Genomic DNA, 27,613 nt, shown 5'->3' on the forward strand with positions numbered 1-27,613 from the left:
AGTGGAAGGGTAGGAGCTGGGGAGGGGGGGTCAGTGAGCGGGTGCCGTCTGGACTCTCAATGTTGACTTTGATGATGGAGTTTGAACTGTTTATCCCCGCCCTCCCCTCCGCCACCGCCACTACCCCAAGCCAAGCTCCGCTGGGTCTCCTATCTGTCTGCAAACACAACGCGCATTCCTCTCCCCACCGAGAGGAGGGAGACCACCAAGACCCCCCTTCCCAAATCCCCTCCCCCCGTGTCCTCCCTATGTCCCCCCCTGTGCCCCCCCCGTGCCCCCCCCCCCCACCGTGTATCCCTGTGCCCCCCTGTGCATCCCACCACGGTGCACGCGTGGGGGTGAAGTCGTCAAGCACCACGCCCGGCCGCATTTTGTCTCCACAGGGCAGATGTTTAATATACCGCAAACGGGTACTCGCTCATTCAATGCCGAGTCGACCTAGGGGAGACCCAGAATGGCCACGAACTTTGTTCAGCAACAGAATATGAACACCAGCATGACTGAGCGAACAATTCGAATCGTTCACGCGTCTATCCCTCCAACGTACAACATGCAAGTAGTTGTTTTTTTGTTTTGTTTACACATCCCGTCAGCCACGCCAACTTCTGGGAGTGCATCTTAGCAGCAGCATCGGTTCAACAGAAAGAAGACCTCTGGACCAGCTGGGACGTTTAGTGTCTCACTGAGCGAATCATGGGGAACACGGTCCAGAATGTGTAGAGGCACGGGCACTCTCTCTTTAGCTACGGGACCCGAGTTCAACACCCAGGACCCGGTTCAGATTTAAACTACCGATGTTGGCCGTGAGCGGAAATCGAACTCGGGTGGCCGGGTTCTTAACGCAGCGCCATAATCGCCGCCCATCCCCCCCAGACTCCGATTGACGCGCGCGCGCACACAGAGAATGAACCCCGCGCGCGCGTGTGGATTTAGGGAACGAGTCCGCGTGCTCTGCGGGGCAGCTTAATGATTAACGTCTGCGAGGGGGCGAATCCCACGGCTCTGCCCTGCGACTGCCCACCGAGAGCCAGGCCCCGGCCCAGGGCTCAGAGCCGGAACCCAGCGGGCGAGCCTCACGGACACGGAGGACTCACGCCATGGCTCGGGCAGCCGTGTTGCCGCTCCTCCTCCTGCTCCTCGTGCTGCCGCATCGCAGCGTGGAGTCGAACTCGTAAGTGGGGACGTGCGCGGCGTAGGGGTCACGCGGCGTAGGGGTGGGGGTCCTCTACTGAATCCCCTCCCCGCGCGGCGCCCATCAGTGGCGGTGGTGCCTCGTTACGCAACAGCGCAACGCCACGCGGCTGGATATAGCATGCAGCTAGGGGAGACTGTGGGCCTATATGGATCTCACTCATTTGGTTTTTTCGGTAAAATCGCGTACGTAGAAATACAGTAAAATTATATGAAAACGAAACGATCACGACGTTTCGATCACAACGCAAGCGATCGTCATCAGGTGTCAAGAACAAATCATGGAGGTAAATACAACAAAAACGATGAGAGACGAGAATTCAACAAACCTGAAACAACATTATGTGAAGCACAGCCAGTCAGGCCAACAACACAGTTAGACACTTCCTGGCGGACCACGAATTTCATAAGAGTGATAAATTTCGTGTTCAACCTTTGGATTGCACATACCGGCATAGAAAGAGTGAAAAAAGCACGAGGTATACGGTCAGTAGAAATACAAATACAAGTCCACCAAGAGGTAAGGAGGGGGAAAGACGAGCAGGGAGGCAAGGAACGAGAAAGAGAGAGGGGGGCAGAGGGAAGAACAGAAGCTTAAATAGGAAATACGATTGGGGGGGGCAGAGAGAAAGCGGCAGCTCAAAAAGCACTTTACAAATACAAAATGGAAGCTCACAAAGGCACATCTTGCACATACACAGCAGCGGGGGGGGGGGGGGGGGGAATAGGCTTGGGGTGTACATTTAGGACAATTACAACGGCAACTTCCCCGTAGAAGTATGACAATATGGATCTCCTTCTGAGTCTATGGTTCTCTATGGATATTCACAGACACTATGGACACCCATAGACTCACAAGGAGACCCATAGACTCATGTGGAGACCCATAGACTCACACGGAGACCCTGTAGACTTACACAAAGACTCATAGACTCACACGGAGGCCCTGTAGACTCACACAAAGACCCATAGACTCAGACAAAGACCCATAGACTCACACAGAGACCCATAGACTCACACAAAGACCAATAGACTCACACAAAGACTTACAGACTCACACAGGGACCCATAGACTCACACAGCGACCTACACACTCACACAGAGACCCACAGACTCACACAGAGACCCATAGACTCACACAGAGACCCATAGACTCACACAGAGACCCACAGACTCACACAAAGACCCATAGACTCACACAAAGACCGATAGACTCACACAAAGACTCACAGACTCACACAGAGACCCATAGACTCACACAGCGACCTACCCACTCACACAGAGACCCACAGACTCACACAGAGACCCACAGACTCACACAGAGACCCATAGACTCACACAGAGACCCACAGACTCACACAAAGACTTACAGACTCACACAGAGACCCATAGACTCACACAGCGACCTACCCACTCACACAGAGACCCACAGACTCACACAGAGACCCACAGACTCACACAGAGACCCACAGACTCACACAGAGACCCACAGACTCACACAGAGATCCATATACTCACACAGAGACCCACAGACTCACACAGAGACCCATATACTCACACAGAGACCCACAGACTCACACAGAGACCCACAGGCTCACACAGAGACCCACGGGCTCACACAGAGACCCACAGACTCGCACAGAAACCTACAGACTCGCACAGAGGCCCACAGACTCACACAGAGACCCACAGACTCACACAGAGACCCACAGACTCACACAGAGACCCACAGACTCACACAGAGACTCACACAGAGACCCATAGCGATTGCCCCTATGGTGGAACGGTGGCACCGCGCGTGCCAAGCACGATTGGCCGGTCACCCCGCGCGATCCCCCCCCCCCCACCCCCGACGGCTCACCGCCCTCGCCGTTAGACCTCGAGCCCCGGGCACGCAGCGACTGACCGCCACTGACCCGGTGGGGCTTACGCCGTCACTTTGTGTGTGCGTGACCGCAGCACGGACGCTCACGACGCACTCATCTCCGTCTTCCTGCCGGGGGCGGAGGACGTGGGCGTCTTCGCGTCGCTTGTCACGCGCCACCAGGTAGGCACCTGCCACGCGTCGGTTCGAACACCCCCCCCACCGTCCCAGCCCCTTCGCAGACACAGGCAACACACACACACACCTGGTCAAGGTCACACCTGGACGGACCACACCTGGTCAAGGTCACACCTGGACCGACCACACCTGGTCAAGGTCACACCTGGACCTACTACTCCTGGTCAAGCTCACACCTAGACCGACCACACCTGGTCAAGGTCACACCTGGACCGACTACTCCTGGTCAATGTCACACCTGGACCGAACACACTTGGTCAAGGTCACACCTGGACCGACCACACCTGGTCAAGGTCACACCTGGACCGACCACACCTGGTCATGATCACACCTGGACCGACCACACCTGATCAAGGTCACACCTGGACCGACTACTCCTGGTCAAGGTCACACCTGGACCGAACACACTTGGTCAAGGTCACACCTGGACCGACCACTCCTGATCAAGGTCACACCTGGACCGACCACACCTGATCAAGTTCACACCTGGACCGACCACACCTGATCAAGGTCACACCTGGACCGACCACACCTGATCAAGGTCACACCTGGACCGACTACTCCTGTCAAGGTCACACCTGGACCGACCACACCTGATCAATGTCACACCTGGACCGACCACACCTGATCAAGGTCACACCTGGACCGACTACTCCTGTCAAGGTCACACCTGGACCGACCACACCTGATCAAGGTCACACCTGGTCAAGGCCATACCAGTACAACCCACACCTGCACAGACCACATCTGTTCAAGCGGGGTGGTTTATTTTAGAAGCGCCGTGTCCTCGCCAGGAAGTGTTCCCGTTGGTTTCGTGTCAACCGGGCGAGATAACCCAAGGGACCGGGAGGAGAGATAGGAGAGAGAGGAGGTGAGAGGAGGAGAGAGAGGAGGAGAGAGCGTCTCGTTTCGCGAGAGTGACCTGAAATAAAGTACAGCTGTGGACCGATGAGAAATCGGAGCACGTCTGTATGTATGTAGAACTTCTTTCGCACCGTTCGTGGCCAAGCCGCGCTAATCAGAGGCGGCAGGGCGAAGGACATCAAACCGAAAGAGATGAGTCTTGTCAATGCAGGCGACGATTTAAATGCGTACAGCTCCCCGTCGCCACCTAAAGTCGGAGGGAAAAGAGCGTTCCAGACGGCCGCGGATCGCGCCCGACAGCGCCGCGCGATGCGGCCATCGTCTCGTTGCGTTTCCCCGTGACGGGAGCTGGTCGCGTGCACGTGGCTCGCGAGGAGCACGCGCGGTAAGAAACTCCGCAGGGGCGAAGCGCAAACACAACGAAATAACAACACCCACAAAAATAGCGCACAAAACAAACAGCAATGGGAGCAAGCCTCGCATCGAACTCTGACCCTGTCTGCCCCGTGAACTCATCTGACTCGACCCTGACCCCTGTGACCCCACAGATTGACCTCTGGCGCCCCGAGTCCCTGGCCCAGCTAGGCCCCGGGTCGTCGGTGCAGTGTCTGGTGGGGGCGGAGCACACCGAGGTGGTGCTGGCATCACTCGGCAACAGCTCCATCCCCTACAAGTGACACACGCGCGCGCAGACACACACATACATACACACACATACACACACACATGCAGACACACACACAGACACACGCGCAGACACACACGCAGACACATACACACATATACAGACACACATACAGACACACACATACAGACACGCACGCAGACACACACACACACATATACAGACATACACATATACAGACACACGCGCAGGCACACACGCAGACACACACACAGACACACACGTAGACAACAACCGCCATTCGCCACTAAGTGGCGGTGACGTCACCACGACGCTTGTGCCAGGCCATGTGCACCTTGAGGCCACGTGAAGTGTCGAACGCCCGCTGGCAGGAGGTCACGGGGCAGACCCAGGTGCCACGGGTCGATTGACTGAGATGACTGGCTGATGCACCACTTGTGCCCCCTACTGTGCCAACCTGCTGTGCTTTAGCCACCCGGTGCTCCGCTCGTTGTTGTGAGCGTCGCTCCTCCGCCCTCCATTGTTGTTGGAGGGCGACTGCCTCCAACTGCCCAGTAGCGTCCTTCACGAGCCTCCTCCACAGAGGCCGATCTTGACACCGCTGGTACCAGTCATCGGCAAGTCCACTCAGTTCCACGTCCTCCTGTACCACATCACTCCATCTCTTCTCTAGCCCGTGCCGCGCCCGTTTAGCCCCCTCGATCCGGCCGAACAAAAGCTGTTTTGGCATGCGGTGGCTGGGCATGCGGGCTACATGACCCAGCCAACGCAGCGTTGCCTGCCGGAGGAGCTCACCGATGGGACCTTGCCCAGATCTTTCAAAGATTTGTGAGCTCCTCACACAATCCAGCTTGGTTAAACCCAGGATGGATCGTAGGCAGGCTAGCCTAAATGTTTCTAACCGGCGAAGATGCTCAATTAGGGGTGTCCACGTTTCGCAAGCGTAGAGAAAGGAGGGAATGACCGTGGCCGAGAAGACCTGAAGCTTAGTGCGGAGCGACAGACCAGGTAGCTTCTACACAGCGTTACGCAACCGATGAAAATATATTGCCGCTCGACTGATTCGGAGTGAGACCTCTGCTGTTAAACTGGAGCCGGTCATAAGCACACTGCCCAGGTATGGGAAACTCTCCACTCTCTCCACAACTGCCCCATCACTGATTGGGAGTTGTGGGGGTGGAGTGTCCAATGGTACAAAACACCCAGGCAGGTGCTTAGTTTTGGTGGGGCTGATGGTAAGGCCCCATCTCTTAGTGACACGCTCCAGTCTTAGCAGCAGCGTCTCCAACTCCTCCTCTGAATGAGCAGCTATTGCCAAATCATCGGCATACATAATGTGGTTGAGCAATAGGGAGCCATCCCTTGACCGCACCCGGGCATCGATCAGCCTCCCATTATATCTGTACCAAATGGAGATTTCCCTGGTACAGCTACTGAAGGCTTCACGAACTACGTGGTCAAAATAGATGTTAAATAATGTGGGAGCCAGAGGACATCTCTGTCGCACCCCAAGGTGTATAGGGAATGGCTCTGACTCCCGGCCACGTAGTTTAACCCGGGCCCGCTCACCATCATGAAGGTCCTTAATGATCGTGAGCAGAGGGTCAGGGACTCCAAAAGCACGAAGAACAACCCAGAGCCCAGGCCTACTGATGGTATCATAGGCCTTGACCAGGTCAATAAAGCAGAGATGTAGGTCTTGTTGGAATTCCCTACACCTCTGCTGTAGCAGACGGACAGAAACTATGGCATCTGTGCAGGACCGCCCTTTCCTGAAACCGTATTGGGGCTCCGCAAGCCTCTCCTCAGCGTGCCAGGCAAGGCGATGTTGAATAATCCTTGCCAGGACCTTTCCCGGCACACTGAGGCGTGAGATGCCCCTGTAGTTGTTACAGTCTGTGCGGTCCCCTTTCTTAAAGAGGGGGACCACCAGGGCATCCTTCCAATCCTGCGGAACCCGTCCAGTGGTCCAGACTGTTGTTATGATGTCATATAGGGCAGTCTGTGCACAAACGCCACCCTCCACGTAGAAACACACATACAGATACACACGCAGACACACACACATACAGACACCCGCAGACACACACGCAGACACATACACATACAGACACACACATACAGACACACGCACAGACACACACGCAGACACACACACATACAGACACACACGCAGACACATACACATACAGACACACACACATACAGACACACGCGCAGAAACACACGCAGACACATACACACATACAGACACACCCGCAGACACAAAGATCAAAGACAAAGCTCCTCCGTGTAGCCTTCACAGACTGTAGGGGCAAGTGCTGTTAGCGAGCAGCACCTATGAAGGCCGGCACGGCACACGAGGGGGTGGGTGGCCAGCACCACGCCCGGCAGCCTTTGTCTCCCCAGTGGCGATGTTTGCTACACACCGCACCAGGTACTCATTGTGAGGCTGAGTCGACCTAAGGGAGACCCAGCACTGGGTCAGATAATCGTCACAGGTGTTGGCCGTGAGCGGGAATCCAACTCGGATCGCCGGGTTTCTATGCGCAGCGTGCTCACCGCTACACTGCCCCTCCCCACATAGGTACAGACACATACCCTGACCCGTACTGACGCACACACAGCTGCATTTTGAGTGCACGTGAAGTGATCCTCATGGCGGTACCCTGGGGTTACCAAATAATACCCAATGGCCGAGGCAATTCAATATTTTATTTCTGGGGCACTCTTGTTTTCCAGGGGTGTTACTTAACTCCGCGATCGGTGTAACCAATGAATCAGAAATCGGTGCCACACTCCGCGATGTCGAAACGCAGCGAGGGCGATCGCCCCGAAAACCTGAAACGCTCGCGGCACGCATCGTAGTGCGTGGCGATGCATCGTGTACAGCTCGTCGAGATGAGTCGATTGCCGCATCGCCGACCGTCAGCAGGCTAAGAATGACTGCATCACGGACATCACGCGCTGTGGGACCCCGGGGTAGCGCCTTGAGGTCAAGTGTCAAAGGCTCCCTGGCAGCAAGAGGTCACGGGACAGAGCCCCAGGTACCATGGGTTGGCCGACTGAGACGACCCGGCAGACGCACCAGCTGTTGCTCCGCGCCGTGCCACGTCGCTGCGTTTTACTCCTCACCGGCGCTCCGCTCGTTGTTGTGAGCGTCGCTGATCTCTCCGCCCTCCACTGTTGCCGGAGGGCGACTGCCTCCACGCGGACGCCTTCACCTGCAGCCTACGCAAAACCTCGTCAACACGAATCACGATGGCGATGAGTCAGGATGGTGATTGTGCCATTGATGCTGACGGTGATGCTGATGATGATGAGAGTGATGATGAGAGTGTCTGAGAGTGATGGCGATCAACGTGATGACGCTGATGATGGTAACGATGGCAATGCGGATGACGATGGTGACGATGGTTACGATGACGATGGTTACGATGACGATGGTGACGGTGTCCCAGTGTGACGGTGAGCAACGTCGAGGAGGAGGTGACGAAGCAGGCGACGCAGCTGCAGGACATGAGTGCCAACGTGGCGCGCGGGAAGGTCTCCTACTACGACACCTACCACCCCCTCGACGAGGTGGGCGCCCCCACCTCGTTGCTGCCCACCTCTTCGCACGCACCTCGTCACCCTCACCTCGTCACCCTCACCTCGTCACCCTCACCTCGTCGCGTCTCACCTCGTCACCCTCACCTCGTCGCATCTCACCTCGTCACCCTCACCTCGTCGCGTCTCACCTCGTCACCCTCACCTCGTCACCCTCACCTCGTCGCGTCTCACCTCGTCGCGTCTCACCTCGTCACCCTCACCTCGTCACCCTCACCTCGTCACCCTCACCTCGTCGCGTCTCACCTCGTCGCATCTCACCTCGTCACCCTCACCTCGTCGCGTCTCACCTCGTCACCCTCACCTCGTCACCCTCACCTCGTAGCGTCTCACCTCGTCATCCTCACCTCGTCGCGTCTCATCTCGTCACCCTCACCTCGTCACCCTCACCTCGTCGCGTCTCACCTCGTCACCCTCACCTCTTCGCACGCACCTCGTCACCCTCACCTCGTCACCCTCACCTCGTTACCCTCACCTCGTCGCGTCTCACCTCGTCGCGTCTCACCTCGTCACCCTCACCTCGTCGCGTCTCACCTCGTCATCCTCACCTCGTCGTGTCTCACCTCGTCGCGTCTCACCTCGTCATCCTCACCTCGTCACCATCACTTTGTCGCATGCAACTCGTCACCCCTCACCTCGTTGCACGCACATCATCCCATACCTCGTCACCCCCATCTCATCACCCCACCTCGTCACCCCCACCTCGTTACACACATATCATCGCACGCACCTGGGTGAGTGGATACGTTGGTGGCAGTGGATAGGTGAGTGGGTGAGTGGGTGAGTGAGTGAATGGGTGGGTGAGGTTGTGAGTGGGTGAGTATGTGGGTGAGTGGGTGGGTGAGTGGGTGAGTATGTGGGTGAGTGGGTGAGTGGATGGGTGAGTGGGTGCGTGGATGGGTGAGTGGTTGAGTGGGTGGGTGAGTGGGTGGGTGAGTGGGTGAGTGGGTGGGTGGGTGAGTGGGTGGGTGGGTGAGTGAGTGGGTGGGTGAGTGGGTGGGTGAGTGTGTGAGTGGGTGGGTGAGTGGGCGGGTGAGTAGGTGGGTGAGTGGGTGAGTGAGTGGGTTGGTAAGGCTGTGAGTGGGTGGGTGAGTGGGTGAGTAGGTGGGTGAGTAGGTGGGTGAGTGGGTGAGTAGGTGGGTGAGTGGGTGAGTGGGTGAGTGGGTGAGTGCGTGGATGAGTGGGTGAGTAGGTGGGTGAGTGGGTGAGTGAGTGGGTGAGTGGGTGAATTGGTGGGTGAGTGGGCGAGTGGGTGAGTGGGAGAGTGAGTGGGTGGGTGTTTGGGTGAGTGGGTGGATGAGTGGGTGGGTGGGTGAGTGGGTAGGTGGGTGAGTGGGTAGGTGAGTGGGTGTGTGAGTGGGTGAGTGGGTGAGTAAGTGAGTGGGTGAGTTGGTGGGTGAGTGAGTGGGTGAGTGGGTGGGTGAGTGGGTGAGTGAGTGGGTAAGTGGGAGAGTGGGAGAGTGAGTGGGTGAGTAACCGAGTGAGTGGGTAAGTGAGTGAGTGGGTGAGTGAGTGGGTGAGTGAGTGGGTGAGTGGGTAAGTGAGTGAGTGGGTGAGTGAGTGGGTGAGTGGGTAAGTGAGTGAGTGGGTGAGTGAGTGAGTGGGTGAGTGAGTGGGTGAGTGGGTAAGTGAGTGAGTGGGTAAGTGAGTGAGTGGGTAAGTGAGTGAGTGAGTGGGTGAGTGAGTGGGTGAGTGGGTAAGTGAGTGAGTGGGTGAGTGAGTGGGTGAGTGAGTGGGTAAGTGAGTGAGTGGGTGAGTAACAGAGTGAGTGGATAAGTGAGTGATTGGGTGAGTGAGTGGGTGAGTGAGTGGGTGAGTGGGTAAGTGAGTGAGTGGGTGAGTGAGTGGGTGAGTGAGTGGGTGAGTGAGTGGGTGAGTGGGTAAGTGAGTGAGTGGGTGAGTGAGTGGGTGAGTGAGTGGGTGAGTGAGTGGGTGAGTGGGTAAGTGAGTGAGTGGGTGAGTGAGTGGGTGAGTGGGTGAGTGAGTGGGTGAGTGAGTGGGTGGGTGAGTGAGGGAGTGAGTGGGTGAGTGAGTGGGTGGGTGAGTGAGTGGGTGAGTGGGTAAGTGAGTGAGTGGGTGAGTGAGTGGGTGAGTGGGTAAGTGAGTGAGTGGGTGGATGAGTGGGTGAGTGGGTAAGTGAGTGAGTGGGTGAGTGAGTGGGTGAGTGGGTAAGTGAGTGAGTGGGTGAGTGAGTGGGTGAGTGGGTAAGTGAGTGAGTGAGTGGGTGAGTGGGTAAGTGAGTGAGTGGGTGAGTGAGTGGGTGAGTGAGTGGGTGAGTGAGTGGGTGAGTGAGTGGGTGAGTGAGTGGGTGAGTGGGTAAGTGAGTGAGTGGGTGAGTGAGTGGGTGAGTGAGTGGGTGAGTGAGTGGGTGAGTGGGTAAGTGAGTGAGTGGGTGAGTGAGTGGGTGAGTGAGTGGGTGAGTGAGTGGGTGAGTGAGTGGGTGAGTGGGTGAGTGAGTGGGTGAGTGAGTGAGTGGGTGAGTGAGTGGGTGAGTCAGTGGGTGAGTGAGTGGGTGAGTGAGTGGGTGAGTGAGTGGGTGAGTGAGTGGGTGAGTGAGTGGGTGAGTCAGTCGCTTTCCCCTCCCTCCTCCCGGCGGTCCGATCCGCTCGTTACGCTGTGGCTGCGTGACCACTGTAAGCTGCTGCGGTCTGTCTGTGTCTGTGTGTATGTGTCTGTGTGTATGTGTGTGTCAGTGTGTGTGTGTGTCAGAGCGATAGTGTAGCGGTTAGCGCGCTGCGCTATGAACCTGGCGACCCGGGAACCTGTCCTGGGCCTCCCCTAGGTCGACTCAGACTGAAATTAGTACCTGGTGCGGTGTATAACACTGGGGAGACAAAGGCGGCCGGGCGTGGTGCTGGCCACCCACCCCATGTGTGTCGTTCAGGTCTTCATAGGTGCTCGCTAAAAGCACTTGCCCCAACGATCTGGTAAGGCTATACGGGGAATATTTGTCTTTGTATGTGTGCGCGAGTGTCTGTGTCTGTGTTTGTGGGGAGCTGTGGTACAGGGGTTAGCGCGCTGCGCTACCAACCCAGCGAGTTCCTTGTCCCGCTCACGGCCACCAACACCTGTGACGATTATCTGAATCGTTCCTGGGCCTCCTCTAGATCGATTCAGCCTCAAATGAGTGCCTGGTGCGATGCGTAAACATCGCCGCAGGGGAGACAAAGGCGGACGGGCGCGGTTGCTGGCCACCCACCAACCTCGTGGTTCGGCCTACTCGCGAACAGCACTTGCCCCAAAAGTGTGTTAAGGCGATACGGGGGATCTTTGTCATTGTGGTGTCTCTGTGGTGTCTTTGTGGTGTCTTTGTGGTGTCTGTGTGCGTAGATCTACCGGTGGATGGAGGAGGTCGCGAAGCACTACTCCAGCTGGGTCTCCTACAAGCGGATTGGCGTCTCCCACGAGAACCGACCCCTCTACGTCATCAAGGTAGCGGCACTCGCCGGCACTTAGCACCACCACCCAGCAGCACCACCCAGCACCACCACCACCACCACCACCCAGCACCACCACCCAGCAGCACCACCACCACTCAGCACCACCACCCAGCAGCACCACCCAGCACCACCACCACCACCCAGCAGCACCACCCAGCACCACCACCACCACCACCCTGCAGCACCACCCAGCAGCACCCAGCATCACCACCACCACCACCACCACCCAGCACCACCACCCAGCACCACCACCACCACCCAGCACCACCACCCAACATCACCCAGCACCACCACCCACCACAACCACCCAGCAGCACCACCACCCAGCACCACCACCCACCACAACCACCCAGCAGCACCACCCAGCACCACCCAGCACCACCACCCAGCACCACCACCCAGCACCACCACCACCACCACCACCACCCAGCAGCACCACCCAGCAGCACCCAGCATCACCACCACCACCACCACCACCCAGCACCACCACCCAGCACCACCACCACCACCACCACCCAGCACCACCACCCAACATCACCCAGCACCACCACCCACCACAACCACCCAGCAGCACCACCACCCAGCACCACCACCCACCACAACCACCCAGCAGCACCACCCAGCACCACCACCCAGCACCACCCAGCACCACCACCCAGCACCACCACCCAGCACCACCACCCACCACAACCACCCAGCAGCACCACCCAGCACCACCACCCAGCACCACCCAGCACCACCACCCAGCACCACCACCCACCACAACCACCCAGCACCACCACCCAGCAGCACCACCCAGCACCACCACCCAGCAGCACCACCCAGGACCACCACACAGCACCACCACCCACCACAACCACCCACCACCACCACCCACCACAACCACCCAGCACCACCACCCACCACAACCACCCAGCACCACCACCTACCACAACCACCCAGCACCACCCAGCAGCACCACTGCGGTTCTGTGCAGTGCACCAGGTTTTGCATGAGGGGATTGGTAGTCACCAGATAATTAAATAAAGGAATCAGTAAATTAGGCATTTAGTCAATCAATAAGTCAGTCGGGTCAATTAGTCCATCAGCCAATCCACGCGTCAATTATTCAGTTGATCGATCTGCCAGCCAAACATTCAAATCAGTCAGTGAGTCAACCACAATGAAACCGGTTGCCCCTTTGCGATTCGGTCGGCCTTGCACCGAATCCCTCGAAGGGCATTGATGCCGAAGGTGGTCAAAAGCTGCCCTGCGCTGAGAGTGGAGGATTGGGGAGTGTGGCTGACGATGTTGACGGATTTTTTGCGGGTGTCAGCTCAACGTTGCTGTGCATTCGACGCACCTCCGATTAGCACGGTTGGCTACGTACGGTGCGAACGAAGTTCAACATTCATAAGTAGACTCACACGGAGACCCATAGACTCACATGGAGACCCATAGACTCACACAAATACCCATAGACTCACACAGAGACTCACAGACTCACACAGAGACCTATAGACTCACACAGAGACCCATAGACTCACACAGAGACTCACAGACTCACACAGACACCCATAGACTCACACAGAGACCCATAGACTCACACAGAGACTCACAGACTCACACAGACACCCATAGACTCACACAGAGACACATAGACCCGCACAGAGACCCATAGTTTGTTGTCATTTCCCCGCACCTCCGATGATCACGGGTAACTACGTACGGTGCGAAAGAAGTTCAACCGAACATACACACGTACTCACGTCTCTCCGTGTGCCCCGCCCCCTCTCTCGCGCGCCCCTCCCCCCACCACCTGGGGCGCCAGGTGGGGGTGCGCAGCTCCGTGGCCAAACCGGCGGTGTGGATCGACTGCGGCATCCACGCGAGGGAGTGGATCGCTCCCGCGTTCTGCCAGTACTTCGTGCAGCACGTACGCGCCCACTCGCTCGCTCGCCCGCTCGCTCGCCCGCTCATTTGCCCACTCGCCCGCTCGCTCGCCCGTCCGCCCGTTCGCCTGCTCGCCCGCTCGCCCGCTCGCTCAACCGCTCGACCGCTCGCTCGCTGGCCCGTTCGCCCGCTCGTTCACCCCCTCACTCGCCCGCTCATTTGCCCGCTCATTTGCCCACTCACTCGCCCACTCATTTGCCCGCTCACTCGCCCGCTCGCCCGCTCGCTCACCCGCTCGCTCGCCCGCTCATTTGCCCGCTCACTCGCCCGCTCGCTCGCCCGCTCATTTGCCCGCTCGCCCGCTCGCTCAACCGCTCGACCGCCCGCTCGCTCGCTCGCTCGACCGCTCGCCCGCTCATTTGCCCGCTCGACCGCTCGCTCGCCCGCTCGACCGCTCGCCCGCCCGCACACCTACACAAGTAGGTGCCCACTCTCTCGTTCACCTACTCGTTCGCTCACCCACACACGTATGTGCTCACTTGCTCGCTCACCCGCTTGCCCACATACTCACCCACCCACTAACCCCCCACCCCTACACTAACCCACCCACTAAGGGGCCGTCCATAAATGACGTCATGCACCGGGGGGGTGTCAGACATTTGTGACGATGTGTGACGAGGGGGGGGGGGATTGAGAAATGTGACGTCACATCAAAATGCGCAACTTTAAATAAATATGGAATTGTTATAACATATTTTTTATACATTTTAATTATTTGATTATTTAAATTTACTAAGGTCACCTTTCATCTATTCCATTAAGGATAATTTTGCTTCTCCATGGGAGAATGGAGAAGCATACATTTTAAATATTTGTTTTAATGATTGTTATTAACCATTTTGATTCTAATGATTCTACCACGGCTTTTCATTCTGTGGAATGAATATGTGATTGTTATAATTGTACTCTCCATTTTGCTTCATTCTACTACAAAGTTTCAAGTATTTTTTTTATAGTTATAATTACTTTGAATATTTTATAATTACAAGATGATTTAAATATAATATTCTGAACATCTGCAGTTTTAGTGAGACGTTAAATATTTTCAAGTGAATTTTATGCTAAATTTAAGCTTTCCAACGCTTCCTTTTTAACACGTACTTTCTCCTACAACATCAGAGTGCAGCGCCACATTAAATACGCACTACAATGACAATAGTTTACAGCGATTTGAAGCATGTTTTATTTTCAAAATGGAAATATGGTTTTGGGGGGGGAGGGGAGGGACAGAGCTTTGTGACGTCATAATTGAGGGGGAGTCTGACTTTTTGTGACGCCGTGTGACGAGGGGGGGGGGGGGTGGCAAAAATCGTCCAAAATCGCGTGACGTCATTTATGGACGGCCCCTAACCCACCCACCCGCTAACCCACCAACTCACCCACCAACTCACCCATCGACCAACCCACTAACCCACCCACCCACCCGCTCACCCGGTGAGGTGGCTATACTTGTGCCGTGTCTCCCAGGCGGTGAACCGTCTCGACCGCTCCATGATGGAGCTGCTCAAACATTTTGACTTCTACGTCCTCCCAGTGCTCAACGTCGACGGCTACCACTACAGCTGGACCAAGGTGGAACCCGCAGACTCACACAGAGACCCACAGACTCACACAGAGACCCATAGACTCACACAGAGACCCACAGACTCACACAGAGACCCACAGACTCACACAGAGACCGATAGACTCACACAGAGACCCACAGACTCACACAGAGTCCCATAGACTCACACAGAGACCCATAGACTCACACAGAGACCCACAGACTCACACAGAGACCCACAGACTCACACAGAGACCCACAGACTCACACAGAGACCCACAGACTCACACAGAGACCCACATACTCACACAGAGACCCACAAACTCACACAGAGACCCACAAACTCACACACAGAGACCCATAGACTCACACAGAGACCCATAGACTCACACAGAGACCCACAGACTCACACAGAGACCCGCAGACTCACACAGATCCCCACAGACTCACACAGAGACCCACAGACTCACACAGAGCCCGCAGACTCACACAGAGACCCGCAGACTGACACAGAGACCCGCAGACTCACACAGAGACCCACAGACTTACACAGAGACCCACAGACTCACACAGAGACCCACAGACTCATCACACAGGCCCACAGACTCACACAGAGACCCACAGACTCACACAGAGACCCACAAACTCATCACACAGAGACCAACAGACTTACACAGAGACCCACCGATTCACACAGAGACCCACAAACTCATCACACAGAGACCCACAAACTCATCACACAGAGACCAACAGACTCACACAGAGACCCACATACTCACACAGAGACCCACAAACTCACACAGAGACCCACAAACTCACACACAGAGACCCATAGACTCACACAGAGACCCATAGACTCACACAGAGACCCACAGACTCACACAGAGACCCGCAGACTCACACAGATCCCCACAGACTCACACAGAGACCCGCAGACTCACACAGAGCCCGCAGACTCACACAGAGACCCGCAGACTGACACAGAGACCCGCAGACTCACACAGAGACCCACAGACTTACACAGAGACCCACAGACTCACACAGAGACCCACAGACTCATCACACAGGCCCACAGACTCACACAGAGACCCACAGACTCACACAGAGACCCACAAACTCATCACACAGAGACCAACAGACTTACACAGAGACCCACCGACTCACACAGAGACCCACAAACTCACACACAGGCCCACAGACTCACACAGAGACCCACAGACTCGCACGGAGACCCAGGGACTCAGAAGCTCACCGTGTCCATCATTGGTTACTTCTGCTGATAACACCTTTAATGAGTGTTTTGCATAATCTCCGTATACCCCCCCACCCCCCCCGGTGTGAAACCGCCACCCCCCCCCCCATGTGCCCCCTCACCCCCCCCATGTGCCCCCCCCCCCGCAGTCGCGTCTGTGGCGCAAGAATCGCGCCCGCAGCTCGCACAGCGCCTGCGTCGGCGTCGACCTCAACCGCAACTGGAACGCGAGCTGGGGGGGTGCGTGCATGGGAGCCCCCCACCCTCACTCAGCAGCGCAAGCACCACTAGCGGCACAACCAGTAGCAGTAGCACAACCAGCAGCAGTAGCACAACCAGCACGACCAGTAGCACCACAGCCAACAGCACAACCACCATCAGCACAACCACCATCAGCACAACCAGCATCAGCACAACCAGCAACAGCATCAGCACAACCAGTAGCAGCGGAAAGAGCAGCAGCAGCAGCAGTGTCATTGGATTCCTGTGCACAATTCAATTCTAGCATGGAAACCCGCATACTCTCAGTGACACCCATAGACTCGCAGAGAGACCCATAGACTCACACAGAGAGACCCATAGACTCACAGAGACCCATAGACTCACAGAGAGACCCATAGACTCACAGAGAGACCCATAGACTCACACAGAGAGACCCATAGACTCACAGAGACCCATAGACTCACAGAGAGACCTATAGACTCACACAGAGAGACCCATAGACTCACAGAGACCCATAGACTCACAGAGACCTATAGACTCACAGAGAGACCCATAGACTCACAGAGACCTAATCACTCAGAGAGAGACCCATAGACTCACAGAGACCTATAGACTCACAGAGAGACCCACAGACTCACACAGAGAGATCCATAGACTCAGAGAGCTCCATAGACTCACATATAGAGACCCATAGACGTATACAAACCTCAAACTCACATAAACATCTACATTTTCACAAAGCGACCCATAGACTTACATGGAGATCCATTTACTCACAGAGACACCCATAGACTCACACATAGAGACCCATAGACTTACATGGAGATCCATTCACTCGCATATAACAACCCGTGGATCAAGCAAAGGACCCGGGCACTTTCCTTGGACCCATGGACTCGCAGAGAGACCCACTGACTCCCACCGAACACACAGGCATTACCACTGAGACCCATACATTAACACGGGACTCAGAGGCCCGCATAGAAGCTGTGGCCTCGCGCACAGACGCCACGGGCTGAGGTGGAGGCCTGCAGGGCCCGCGAGCAGAGAGGCCATCAGCGAGCACCGTGACCTGGTGGCATTGCTGCGGAGTGTGTGGGCCAGTGTCCGTCGCTCATTCTCGGAGGGGGGCCACTTTGGCCGATGAGACGTCATCGGTGCGAGGGCCTCCGCAACATTTGAAACCACTGTTGGGTTTGTGACAGCACAATGATGATGGGGGGGGGGGGGGGGGCGGGCGGGGGGGGGTGTTGTGTATTGTCGGGGAGCCGTATGTCAGGGGCCGCATTGAAGGCCACCGGGGGGGGCAGCCAGTGGCACGCTGGGCCTTGCACTGAAGGCCACCAGGGGGGCAGCCAGTGGCACGCTGGGCCTTGCACTGAAGGCCACCAGGCCAGTGGCACGCTGGGCCTTGCACTGAAGGCCACCACGGGGGCAGCCAGTGGCACGCTGGGCCTTGCACTGAAGGCCACGCGGGTGTAGGCCGCGCACTTGCTGCACCGTGGGAGCCACGGCAGGAGAGGGGGGCAGCCACGTGACCGCAGACCAGTCACGTGTGTCGACGTCACTGGAGTAGCCCCCCCCCCACCCGAACTTCCCGGCTAAACCTCCCCCTCCTCCCTTCACCCCACCCCCCACTAACCCCCCCCACTAACCCCCTACCACCCCCTGCTCCACCCCCCCAACGACCCCCTCCTTCACCCCCCGCCCCCTCACCCCCACCCCGCGGCACCAGGGCCCGGCGCGTCCGCCGACCCCTGCTCGCAGACTTTCCAGGGCTCGCGACCCGAGTCGGAGCCCGAGGTGCGTGCGGTGGCCGCCTTCATCCGGGAGCGGCGCCACCGCCTGCACGCCTACGTGACGGTCCACGCCTACTCGCAGATGCTCATCTTCCCATACTCGTACACGGAGCAGCGCAGCGCACACCACGAAGAACTGGTGCCAGGGATGGGTGGGGGTGGGGGTGGTGCTCACTCATTCATAATTCGTTTTCCCCGCCACTGTGTGTCACGGTGGCCTGGCGAGATGTTGGCTGCCTCGCCCGGTATGCAGGAGGTCTGTGCGTTCGATCCCGATCCCTGACGCCTGTTGTACAATTGAGAGTGTGTGTGTGTGGCTCTCTCTCTCCGTGGAGATGTTAACTAGCTCGCCTGGTGTACGGGAGGTCGTGGGTTCGACCTTTACCACTGACGCCTGCTGTATATTTGGAGTTTGCGTGTCTCTCTCTCTCTCTCATCATTACGGTGGCTAGGAGATGTTAACTACCTCGCCTGGTATGCAGAAAGTCGTGGGTTCGATCCCGACCCTGACGCTTGTTGTATATTTGGGAGTTTGTGTGCGTGTGTGTGTCTCTATCCCAATGGAGATGTTAACTACCTCGCCTGGTATGCAGGAGGTATGTTAAAGGCTCTAGGGGAATCTTTGTCTTCGTCTTGTGTATGTGTATCTATGTGTGTGTGTGTCTTTGTCGATGTGTATGTTTCTTGGTCTATGTATGTGTTTAGTGTTGTTGTCCTTCCACCGCAACCTCCGATTACACGGTTGGCTATGTACGGTGCGAAAGAAGTTTAACATACATGCCGTGTGTTGCTGTATACCGTGTGCTGCTATGTATCGTGTGTTGTGTACCATGTGTGTTGTGTACCGTGTGTGTTGTGTACCGTGTGTGTGTTGTGTACCGTGTGTGTACCGTGTGTGTGTTGTGTACCGTGTGTGTTGTGTACCGTGTGTGTTGTGTGCCGTGTGTGTTGTGTACCGTGTGTGTTGTGTACCGTGTGTTGTGTACCGTGTGTGTTGTGTACCGTGTGTGTTGTGTACCGTGTGTTGTGTACCGTGTGTGTTGTGTACCGTGTGTGTTGTGTACCGTGTGTGTGTTGTGTACCGTGTGTGTACCGTGTGTGTGTTGTGTACCGTGTGTGTTGTGTACCGTGTGTGTTGTGTGCCGTGTGTGTTGTGTACCGTGTGTGTTGTGTACCGTGTGTTGTGTACCGTGTGTGTTGTGTACCGTGTGTGTTGTGTACCGTGTGTTGTGTACCGTGTGTGTACCGTGTGTTGTGTACCGTGTGTTGTGTACCGTGTGTTGTGTACCGTGTGTGTTGTGTACTGTGTGTGTTGTGTACTGTGTGTGTTGTGTACCGTGTGTTGTGTACCGTGTGTTGTGTACCGTGTGTGTTGTGTACCGTGTGTGTTGTGTACTGTGTGTGTTGTGTACCGTGTGTTGTGTACCGTGTGTTGTGTACCGTGTGTTGTGTACCGTGTGTGTACCGTGTGTGTACCGTGTGTGTGTTGTGTACCGTGTGTGTTGTGTGCCGTGTGTGTTGTGTACCGTGTGTTGTGTACCGTGTGTGCTGTGTACCGTGTGTGTTGTGTACCGTGTGTTGTGTACCGTGTGTTGTGTACCGTGTGTTGTGTACCGTGTGTGTGCTGTGTGTTGTGTACCGTGTGTGTTGTGTACTGTGTGTGTGTTGTGTACTGTGTGTGTTGTGTACCGTGTGTTGTGTACCGTGTGTGTGCTGTGTGTTGTGTACCGTGTGTTGTGTACTGTGTGTGTTGTGTACCGTGTGTTGTGTACCGTGTGTTGTGTACCGTGTGTTGTGTACCGTGTGTTGTGTACCGTGTGTGTTGTGTACCGTGTGTGTTGTGTACCGTGTGTTGTGTACCGTGTGTGTTGTGTACCGTGTGTGTTGTGTACCGTGTGTGTGTTGTGTACCGTGTGTGTACCGTGTGTGTGTTGTGTACCGTGTGTGTTGTGTACCGTGTGTGTTGTGTGCCGTGTGTGTTGTGTACCGTGTGTGTTGTGTACCGTGTGTTGTGTACCGTGTGTGTTGTGTACCGTGTGTGTTGTGTACCGTGTGTTGTGTACCGTGTGTGTACCGTGTGTTGTGTACCGTGTGTTGTGTACCGTGTGCTGTGTACCGTGTGTTGTGTACCGTGTGTGTTGTGTACTGTGTGTGTTGTGTACTGTGTGTGTTGTGTACCGTGTGTTGTGTACCGTGTGTTGTGTACCGTGTGTGTTGTGTACCGTGTGTGTTGTGTACCGTGTGTTGTGTACCGTGTGTGTTGTGTACCGTGTGTGTTGTGTACCGTGTGTGTGTTGTGTACCGTGTGTGTTGTGTACCGTGTGTGTTGTGTGCCGTGTGTGTTGTGTACCGTGTGTGTTGTGTACCGTGTGTTGTGTACCGTGTGTGTTGTGTACCGTGTGTGTTGTGTACCGTGTGTTGTGTACCGTGTGTGTACCGTGTGTTGTGTACCGTGTGTTGTGTACCGTGTGTTGTGTACCGTGTGTTGTGTACCGTGTGTGTTGTGTACTGTGTGTGTTGTGTACTGTGTGTGTTGTGTACCGTGTGTTGTGTACCGTGTGTTGTGTACCGTGTGTGTTGTGTACCGTGTGTGTTGTGTACTGTGTGTGTTGTGTACCGTGTGTTGTGTACCGTGTGTTGTGTACCGTGTGTTGTGTACCGTGTGTGTACCGTGTGTGTACCGTGTGTGTGTTGTGTACCGTGTGTGTTGTGTGCCGTGTGTGTTGTGTACCGTGTGTTGTGTACCGTGTGTGCTGTGTACCGTGTGTGTTGTGTACCGTGTGTTGTGTACCGTGTGTTGTGTACCGTGTGTTGTGTACCGTGTGTGTGCTGTGTGTTGTGTACCGTGTGTATTGTGTACCGTGTGTTGTGTACCGTGTGTTGTGTACCGTGTGTTGTGTACCGTGTGTTGTGGCGGTGCGGCTGCCACGCAGGAGCTGGTGGCGCAGGAGGTGGTGCAGGCGCTCCGCAGCGTGCACGGGACGCCGTACAGGCACGGCGCAGGGGGACCCATGCTGTGTGAGTGGCGAGCAACCACCACCACCACCGCACCACCACCCAGCCCCACCACCCAGCCCCACCACCCAGCCCCACCACCACCCCACCACCCCCAGCCCCACCATCCCCCCCAGCCCCACCACCCCCCCCAACCCCACCACCCTCAGCCCAATCACTCAGCCCCACCACCCTCACACCCCCACCAAACCCACCACCCCCCAGCCCCGCCAGCCCCACCACCACCCAGCCCCACCACCCCCACCACCCCCAGCCCCACCACCCTCCCACACCCCCGCCAGCCGCCTCCGACCCTCCCCTCACCAGCGCCACCCCCACCCCCTGTCCCCCCCCCCCCCCCCCCGTGGAACAGACATGGCAGCGGGGGGCTCCGACGACTGGGCACACGACCTGGGCATCAAATACTCATTCACATTCGAGCTGCGCGACACGGGCCGATACGGCTTCCTGCTGCCCGCAAACTTCATCCGCGCCACCTGCCAGGTCCCGCCCCCCCTCCACCCCTCCCTCTACCCCCTCCACCCCCTCCACCCCTCCCTCCACCCCTCCCTTCAAACCCCTCCACCCTCCTCCACCCCCCTCCACCCCTCCCTCCACCCCCCTCCACCCTCCTCCACCCCCCTCCACCCCTCCCTCTACCCCCTCCCCTCCTCCTCCACCCCCCCCTCCCCCCACCCCACGCGCACACAGCAGTAGAGTCGAGCCTGGCTCTAAACTCAACTTGAAAACTAAGCTATGTTTTTCTCTTTCACTAGGCAAGGCCCCAACTGAGCTGCTACGTCGCTCGTTTTCAGTAGCGACCTGGCCATCACGAATGATGGCCCAACGAAGTGGGCTAATCATCATCATCACCACCACGTGGACATTTACAGCAGCAGTGGCTTATCATCATATTCAAATGTATAGCAGCCAAATACTCCGAACGCGTGATGTTGCTTCTGGAGGGGGAAGAGGAACCGTAGAAAAAAATCCACGCGACCACGGGGAGAGAGACACACACACACACAACTCCCAAATATACAGCAGCAGGCGTCAGGGTTGGGATCGAACCCACGACCGCCTGTATACCAGGCGAGGTAGTTAACATCTCACCACCTTGGCACCCGCCCTGGAGGTGGAAGAGTCATTTTATCAAGGCGCCACGGTGGCTATGAGATGTTAACTACTTCTCCCGGTGTACAGGGGTCGTGGATTCGATCCCGACCCTGACGCCTGCTGTATATTTGGAGTTTTCGCGTCTCTCCGTAAGCCGCGTGGATTTTTCCCCCAGCTCGTCCGGTATTTTCCTCCACATTAACAATTTAACGTCACGCGCTTAGAGTCTTTGTCTGCAGCACATTTCAACATGATGATAAGCCACTTCGTTGAGCGAGCATCTGTGGGCATGTCACTTCTGAACAAAGTGCCACATAGCTCAGTGGCGCCTTACCCGATCAACTAAAAATAACAACGCTGACAGTTTTAGTTCATCATCACCGCTGCCGATGGTCTGTCGGTCACGTGGGCTCACATTTACTCTGACGGTGACCTGAGAGACGAGAGGTCCACAATGCACCTCTCTTCCCCAGAGACGCCGATTGTGTCTCGTCGCGTCGTTCACGGAGCCCGTGTGCTCATCCAATTTACACGCTGCCCGCGCCGTTATTGAAAAGCCGCGCCCTTCCTGCCAGCGCTCACCTCGCTCAGCACGTGGGTCCCACAGCGAGTGGACGTCTGGCTTATCCCTGTTGTGGGGCTGGGGGGTAGGGGGTGGTGGTGGTGGGGGGGGTCCCCCGCTAATTCGCCGCTCGGCCACCCCTCCCAGGAGACGATGGAGGCGGTGAAAGTCATCGCGCTCCGGGCCATGCATGACCCGGAGCTCGCCTAGGACTCACGCAGTCGGTGGCAGGGGGACGGCGCGGAGAGACGTGGAGGGGGGGGGGCGGAGGGAGGGCCGGGGGAGACGGCGCGGGGAGAGAGAGGAGACGGCACGGGGAGAAAGGAGAAGACGGCGCGGGGAGGGGGAGAGGAGACGCGGCGAGAGGAGATGTCACGGGGAGAGGGGAGACGCGGGGGGAGAGTAGAAGACGGCACGGGGAGGGGGGGTGGGGGAGACGTCACGGGGGAGAGGAGACGCGGGGACGCCACGACACACCGAGCTCCCCGACTACGCGCGAGTGACGACGCTGCTGACGCTGGTGACGCTGCTGACCGCCGCCGCGTCCCTCGCGCGCTTCACGGAGCGACCCCGCACGCGGTGACGCGCGACTTGCATCACCGCACCCCCGATCGGCACGCTCGGCGACGCACGGTGCGAAAGAAGTTCAACAAACATGCACGCATTCATTATCGCAACGCGTTTCGAATGGCGCCGCCGCCCCCCCTGTGGCAGCTGTCCCTGCGCGGCACAGGGTGACTGATCACGTGTCCCTGCGAGCGGGACTCTGTCCGCCAGTAGGGGGTTGATGGCCGCTGCTGCTGTGTGGCTGTGATCCCGGTTGAGTCATCTTTTTTGCGGGGCAATGTTTTGAATTGGGCGACTTTGGGCCGTTGTGCCAGTACTCTGTGGCATACTCGATAAGTGGCACACGAACACCTACGCAACACACACACACAGCTACGGAACATAACCACACACATACACACACACACCTATGGAACATGAACATACACACCCATGGAACGTAACTACACACATACGCACACCTATTGAAGATGAACATACATGCCTATGGAACGTAGCCACCCAAACACACACAGCTATGGAACATAACCACACAACAACATCCTATGGAACATAACCACACACACACACATGTGGACCATGACCACACAGCTATGGAACATGACACACACACACACACACCTATGCTAAACCCACACACACATGAAACTGGTATTGGTCAAGGAATCCCAATGCTGAACAATACCCAGATAATCGCCCAATTTTGATCACATACAGCAGCAGCAGCCAACAGCCGACATCGCCACCCCGCCCCAATGAAAGCCTGGCAAGGAGTCTTGAGACTCGGTGAGGCTATCTCGGGTGAACACGCGAGGGGTATCATAATAATGCCCACTGTGTTGGGCGCTTCACGTGAACCGCCACCGGGGTACGTGAATGAACGCGAGCGAGCGAGCGAGTGAGCAGCTTGGGAGCAAGAGGACCTGGCGGAGCCATGAGCCAGAACGTCAACTGGGTGGTTTCCCCATTCTTATCGCACATTCGCATTGCTGTAGATTCGCCTGATTGTCATTATTATTATCTCAAATTTAATGTTTTTTGGAGGTTTTTAATGAAGAATGAGAATGTACGTGCCAGGGGCCTTGGTTTAAGGGGAGGGACCCTTAATTGAAATAAATATCGGCAAAGATTACCACGAGAGTGTTATGGTGACGCGTTGTGAGCTTTACAAAACATGGATAGAGACGGAGACCCACAGGCTAGCAAAGAGACCCACAGACTCGCACAGAAACCCACAGAATCGCACAGAGACCCACCGACTCGCACAGATACCCACATAATCGCACAGAGACCCACAGACTCGCACAGAGACCCACAGGTGGCACAGAGACCCACAGGCTCGAACAGAGACCACAGGCTGGCACAGAGACCCACAGACTCGCACAGAGACCCACAGGCTCGCACAGAGACCCACAGACTCGCACAGAGACCCACAGACTCGCATAGAGACGCACAGGTGGCAGAGAGACCCATAGAATCGCAGAGAAACCCACAGGCTGGCAGAGAGACCCACAGACTCGTACTGAGACCCAGACACGCACAAGAGACTCACAGGCACACATAGACAACATACCCTCCTAGAGACCCATAGACACAGTGACCCGTAGGTTCGCACAGAGAAACAATAGACTTGCACAGATACCCAGTGTTACGTGATATTCGCGCAATTCTTAGAACGAAAAGGAGCAATAATGAGTGAGCAGAGAATGAGGATCAGTCGGACGCGTCCTGAGTTGGAGGTGGAATTTATTTGAAGACAAAAACCCCTTCCACAAAATGGGACGGCGGGATTCAGAATAATATTTACATGCGGCTGTTTGGTTCAATACAAAGATGCCATCATCATCATCATCGTCATTGTCAATTACATTATATTCATATTTTTTATTTTATTATAACGAGTTCCAAGTAAGGAATAATAATATTAGCCTCTATGAAATAAAAAAACCCGATAATAACTCGACTATATGCCACGCCGGTAATTGAGAAGCCAGAAGCGAAGCTGAAAGCCACACACACACATACTGCCACCTGCCACATAATTTAGAATGTTTACTTATACTGGAGGAGGAATCCGATGAGCTATGAAGCTCTTTTTCACAGATGTCCACAGAGTGAGTCCCAGGCGGGTTGCACATTCATGAGGGCCCATGTGCAAAATATCACGAGGTGCCAGCGTCCCAACAATTCATGGGGCATTCCAATATTCAAGAGGGCCCATATCCCCGCCCAAAAATAAGTTAATTGTCCCGTGCCTCACAATTCTCGAGACCCAGCATCTTTATATTGACGAGGTTCAATCGTCGCACAGGCCATGAGCGTCCAAAAAAATTTCACGAGACCCAACGCCTCGAAATTCAAGTTCGACAAACTCATCCTTCGCGAGGGCCCGAAATAAAACAAATAAAATAGAGCCCACGTTTCAAAATTCACCACGGCCCATGTCACCCGAAAAATTCAAGAGGTACATCCAGCGTCCCAAGGTCCACGATGCCAGATATAATTCACTAGCCCCCCCCCCCACCCCCGCCCGCGTCCCAAACAAATGAGGGCCCGTGTCCAAAAAAACAAGCGCGCATTTGATCGGAAATTGTGTTGAGAGTGCCGTGCGGTTTGTCTCTGGAGCCCGCGATTTACCGGTGGTGCAGTTTAATTTTTTGCCTATCGTTCTGTTGTTGTTGCCGAAACTCGAGAGATTATTTCCCCGTCGACTCGACGATCCCACCTAGAATTGGGGCGGCGTTCCAGGACGGATGCAACCCGCGTCGCGCAAATAAAATCCGAGCAGAAAAAGGCCCAAGTGGAAAGATGCTCGCGGTGGTGGCCGGGAAACGATTCCCGTGCCCCACCCCCCCCCACCTCCCAAGCAGATCGTAACGGCCGGCAGGGTCACACGGGGTCACAAAGCAAAGGCGAAAGGGTCACCCCGGCTGATTCATCAATGTCCAGAGGCAGGGTCACGACGGAGGTCACCTAGCGTGGTTCGCAATGGCGAAGCGGCTGTGAAACTTAACCACGACGGCGACGTTCGGAACGAGGGGAAAGGTATCATTCGGTTTACAAAAGGGGGATGCGATTTTCAGAAAGGAGGAACATGCACGCAAAACGAAATTTTGTAAATGGCTTTTGCCATGAATTAAATCGGAAAAATTCTGGATGTGTTTCGGAGAGGTCATTCCCCACTCTAATCCTAACCAAACGATATACAGGGACTCCTCTACTTACGAACTTTCAGAGATACGAACAAACCTGGTCCGTCTGTCCAGTTGCCTGTTCGGACCGAGAGTCGTACATTCAACCTCCGCGCAATAGATGGCGGTGGTGGCATCTACATCTGCAGAACATGAAGAACCAGTGGCATCTACATCTTCGGAACGTGAAGAACCGGTGGCATCTACATCTACAGGAGATGATACAACTTTTAAAGCCATTCCCCGTATTAAGTGCACATGCCTACAACATGTTTGGAATCGACAGCAGTGACGTTGGACTTACGAACAAATCGACTTACGAACAGACCTCTGGAACCTAACTCGTTCGTACGTAGATGAATCCCTGTACACCTATATAACTTTTCACAATCCTAAACGAATAATAAAGAATACTAATATTAAAACGATTGCATCGTAAATACTACCCCCCACCCCCCCGCCCCCCCCCAAATAAAAATCTAATTAACCTTTCCAAGGAACTCACCAACAAAAATCTGCTTGGGTGTTGGGAATGACTGCAGAGGCGATGTGGAGGCGCTACCGTTGAACTTGCAGGGATACAGTTGTGCTGTCACCGATGACTGCAGCCTTCCCCACGGAGA

The 27,613-nt window shown here is 55.9% G+C and overlaps 1 protein-coding gene across 1 annotated transcript; it reads left to right on the forward strand.

Annotated features, from left to right (window-relative positions):
* Nucleotides 1–492: 492 nt before the first annotated feature.
* Nucleotides 493–27,449, forward strand: LOC116954429 (carboxypeptidase B2-like). The gene is made up of 12 exons (XM_032974937.2): nt 493–1,171; nt 3,151–3,238; nt 4,666–4,790; nt 8,225–8,345; nt 11,703–11,804; nt 13,623–13,727; nt 15,212–15,316; nt 16,689–16,779; nt 18,497–18,699; nt 21,494–21,578; nt 21,928–22,058; nt 23,380–27,449. The coding sequence occupies exons 1-12, from the start codon at nt 1,098–1,100 to the stop codon at nt 23,440–23,442; spliced, it is 1,293 nt and encodes a 430-aa protein (XP_032830828.1). The 5' UTR covers nt 493–1,097; the 3' UTR covers nt 23,443–27,449.
* The last annotated feature ends 164 nt before the right edge of the window (nt 27,450–27,613 follow it).

This window comes from Petromyzon marinus, chromosome 55 (genome assembly GCF_048934315.1).
Source record: "Petromyzon marinus isolate PM22_M1 ecotype Great Lakes invasive population chromosome 55, UKy_Petmar_22M1.pri1.0, whole genome shotgun sequence".
Lineage (NCBI taxonomy): Eukaryota > Metazoa > Chordata > Hyperoartia > Petromyzontiformes > Petromyzontidae > Petromyzon > Petromyzon marinus.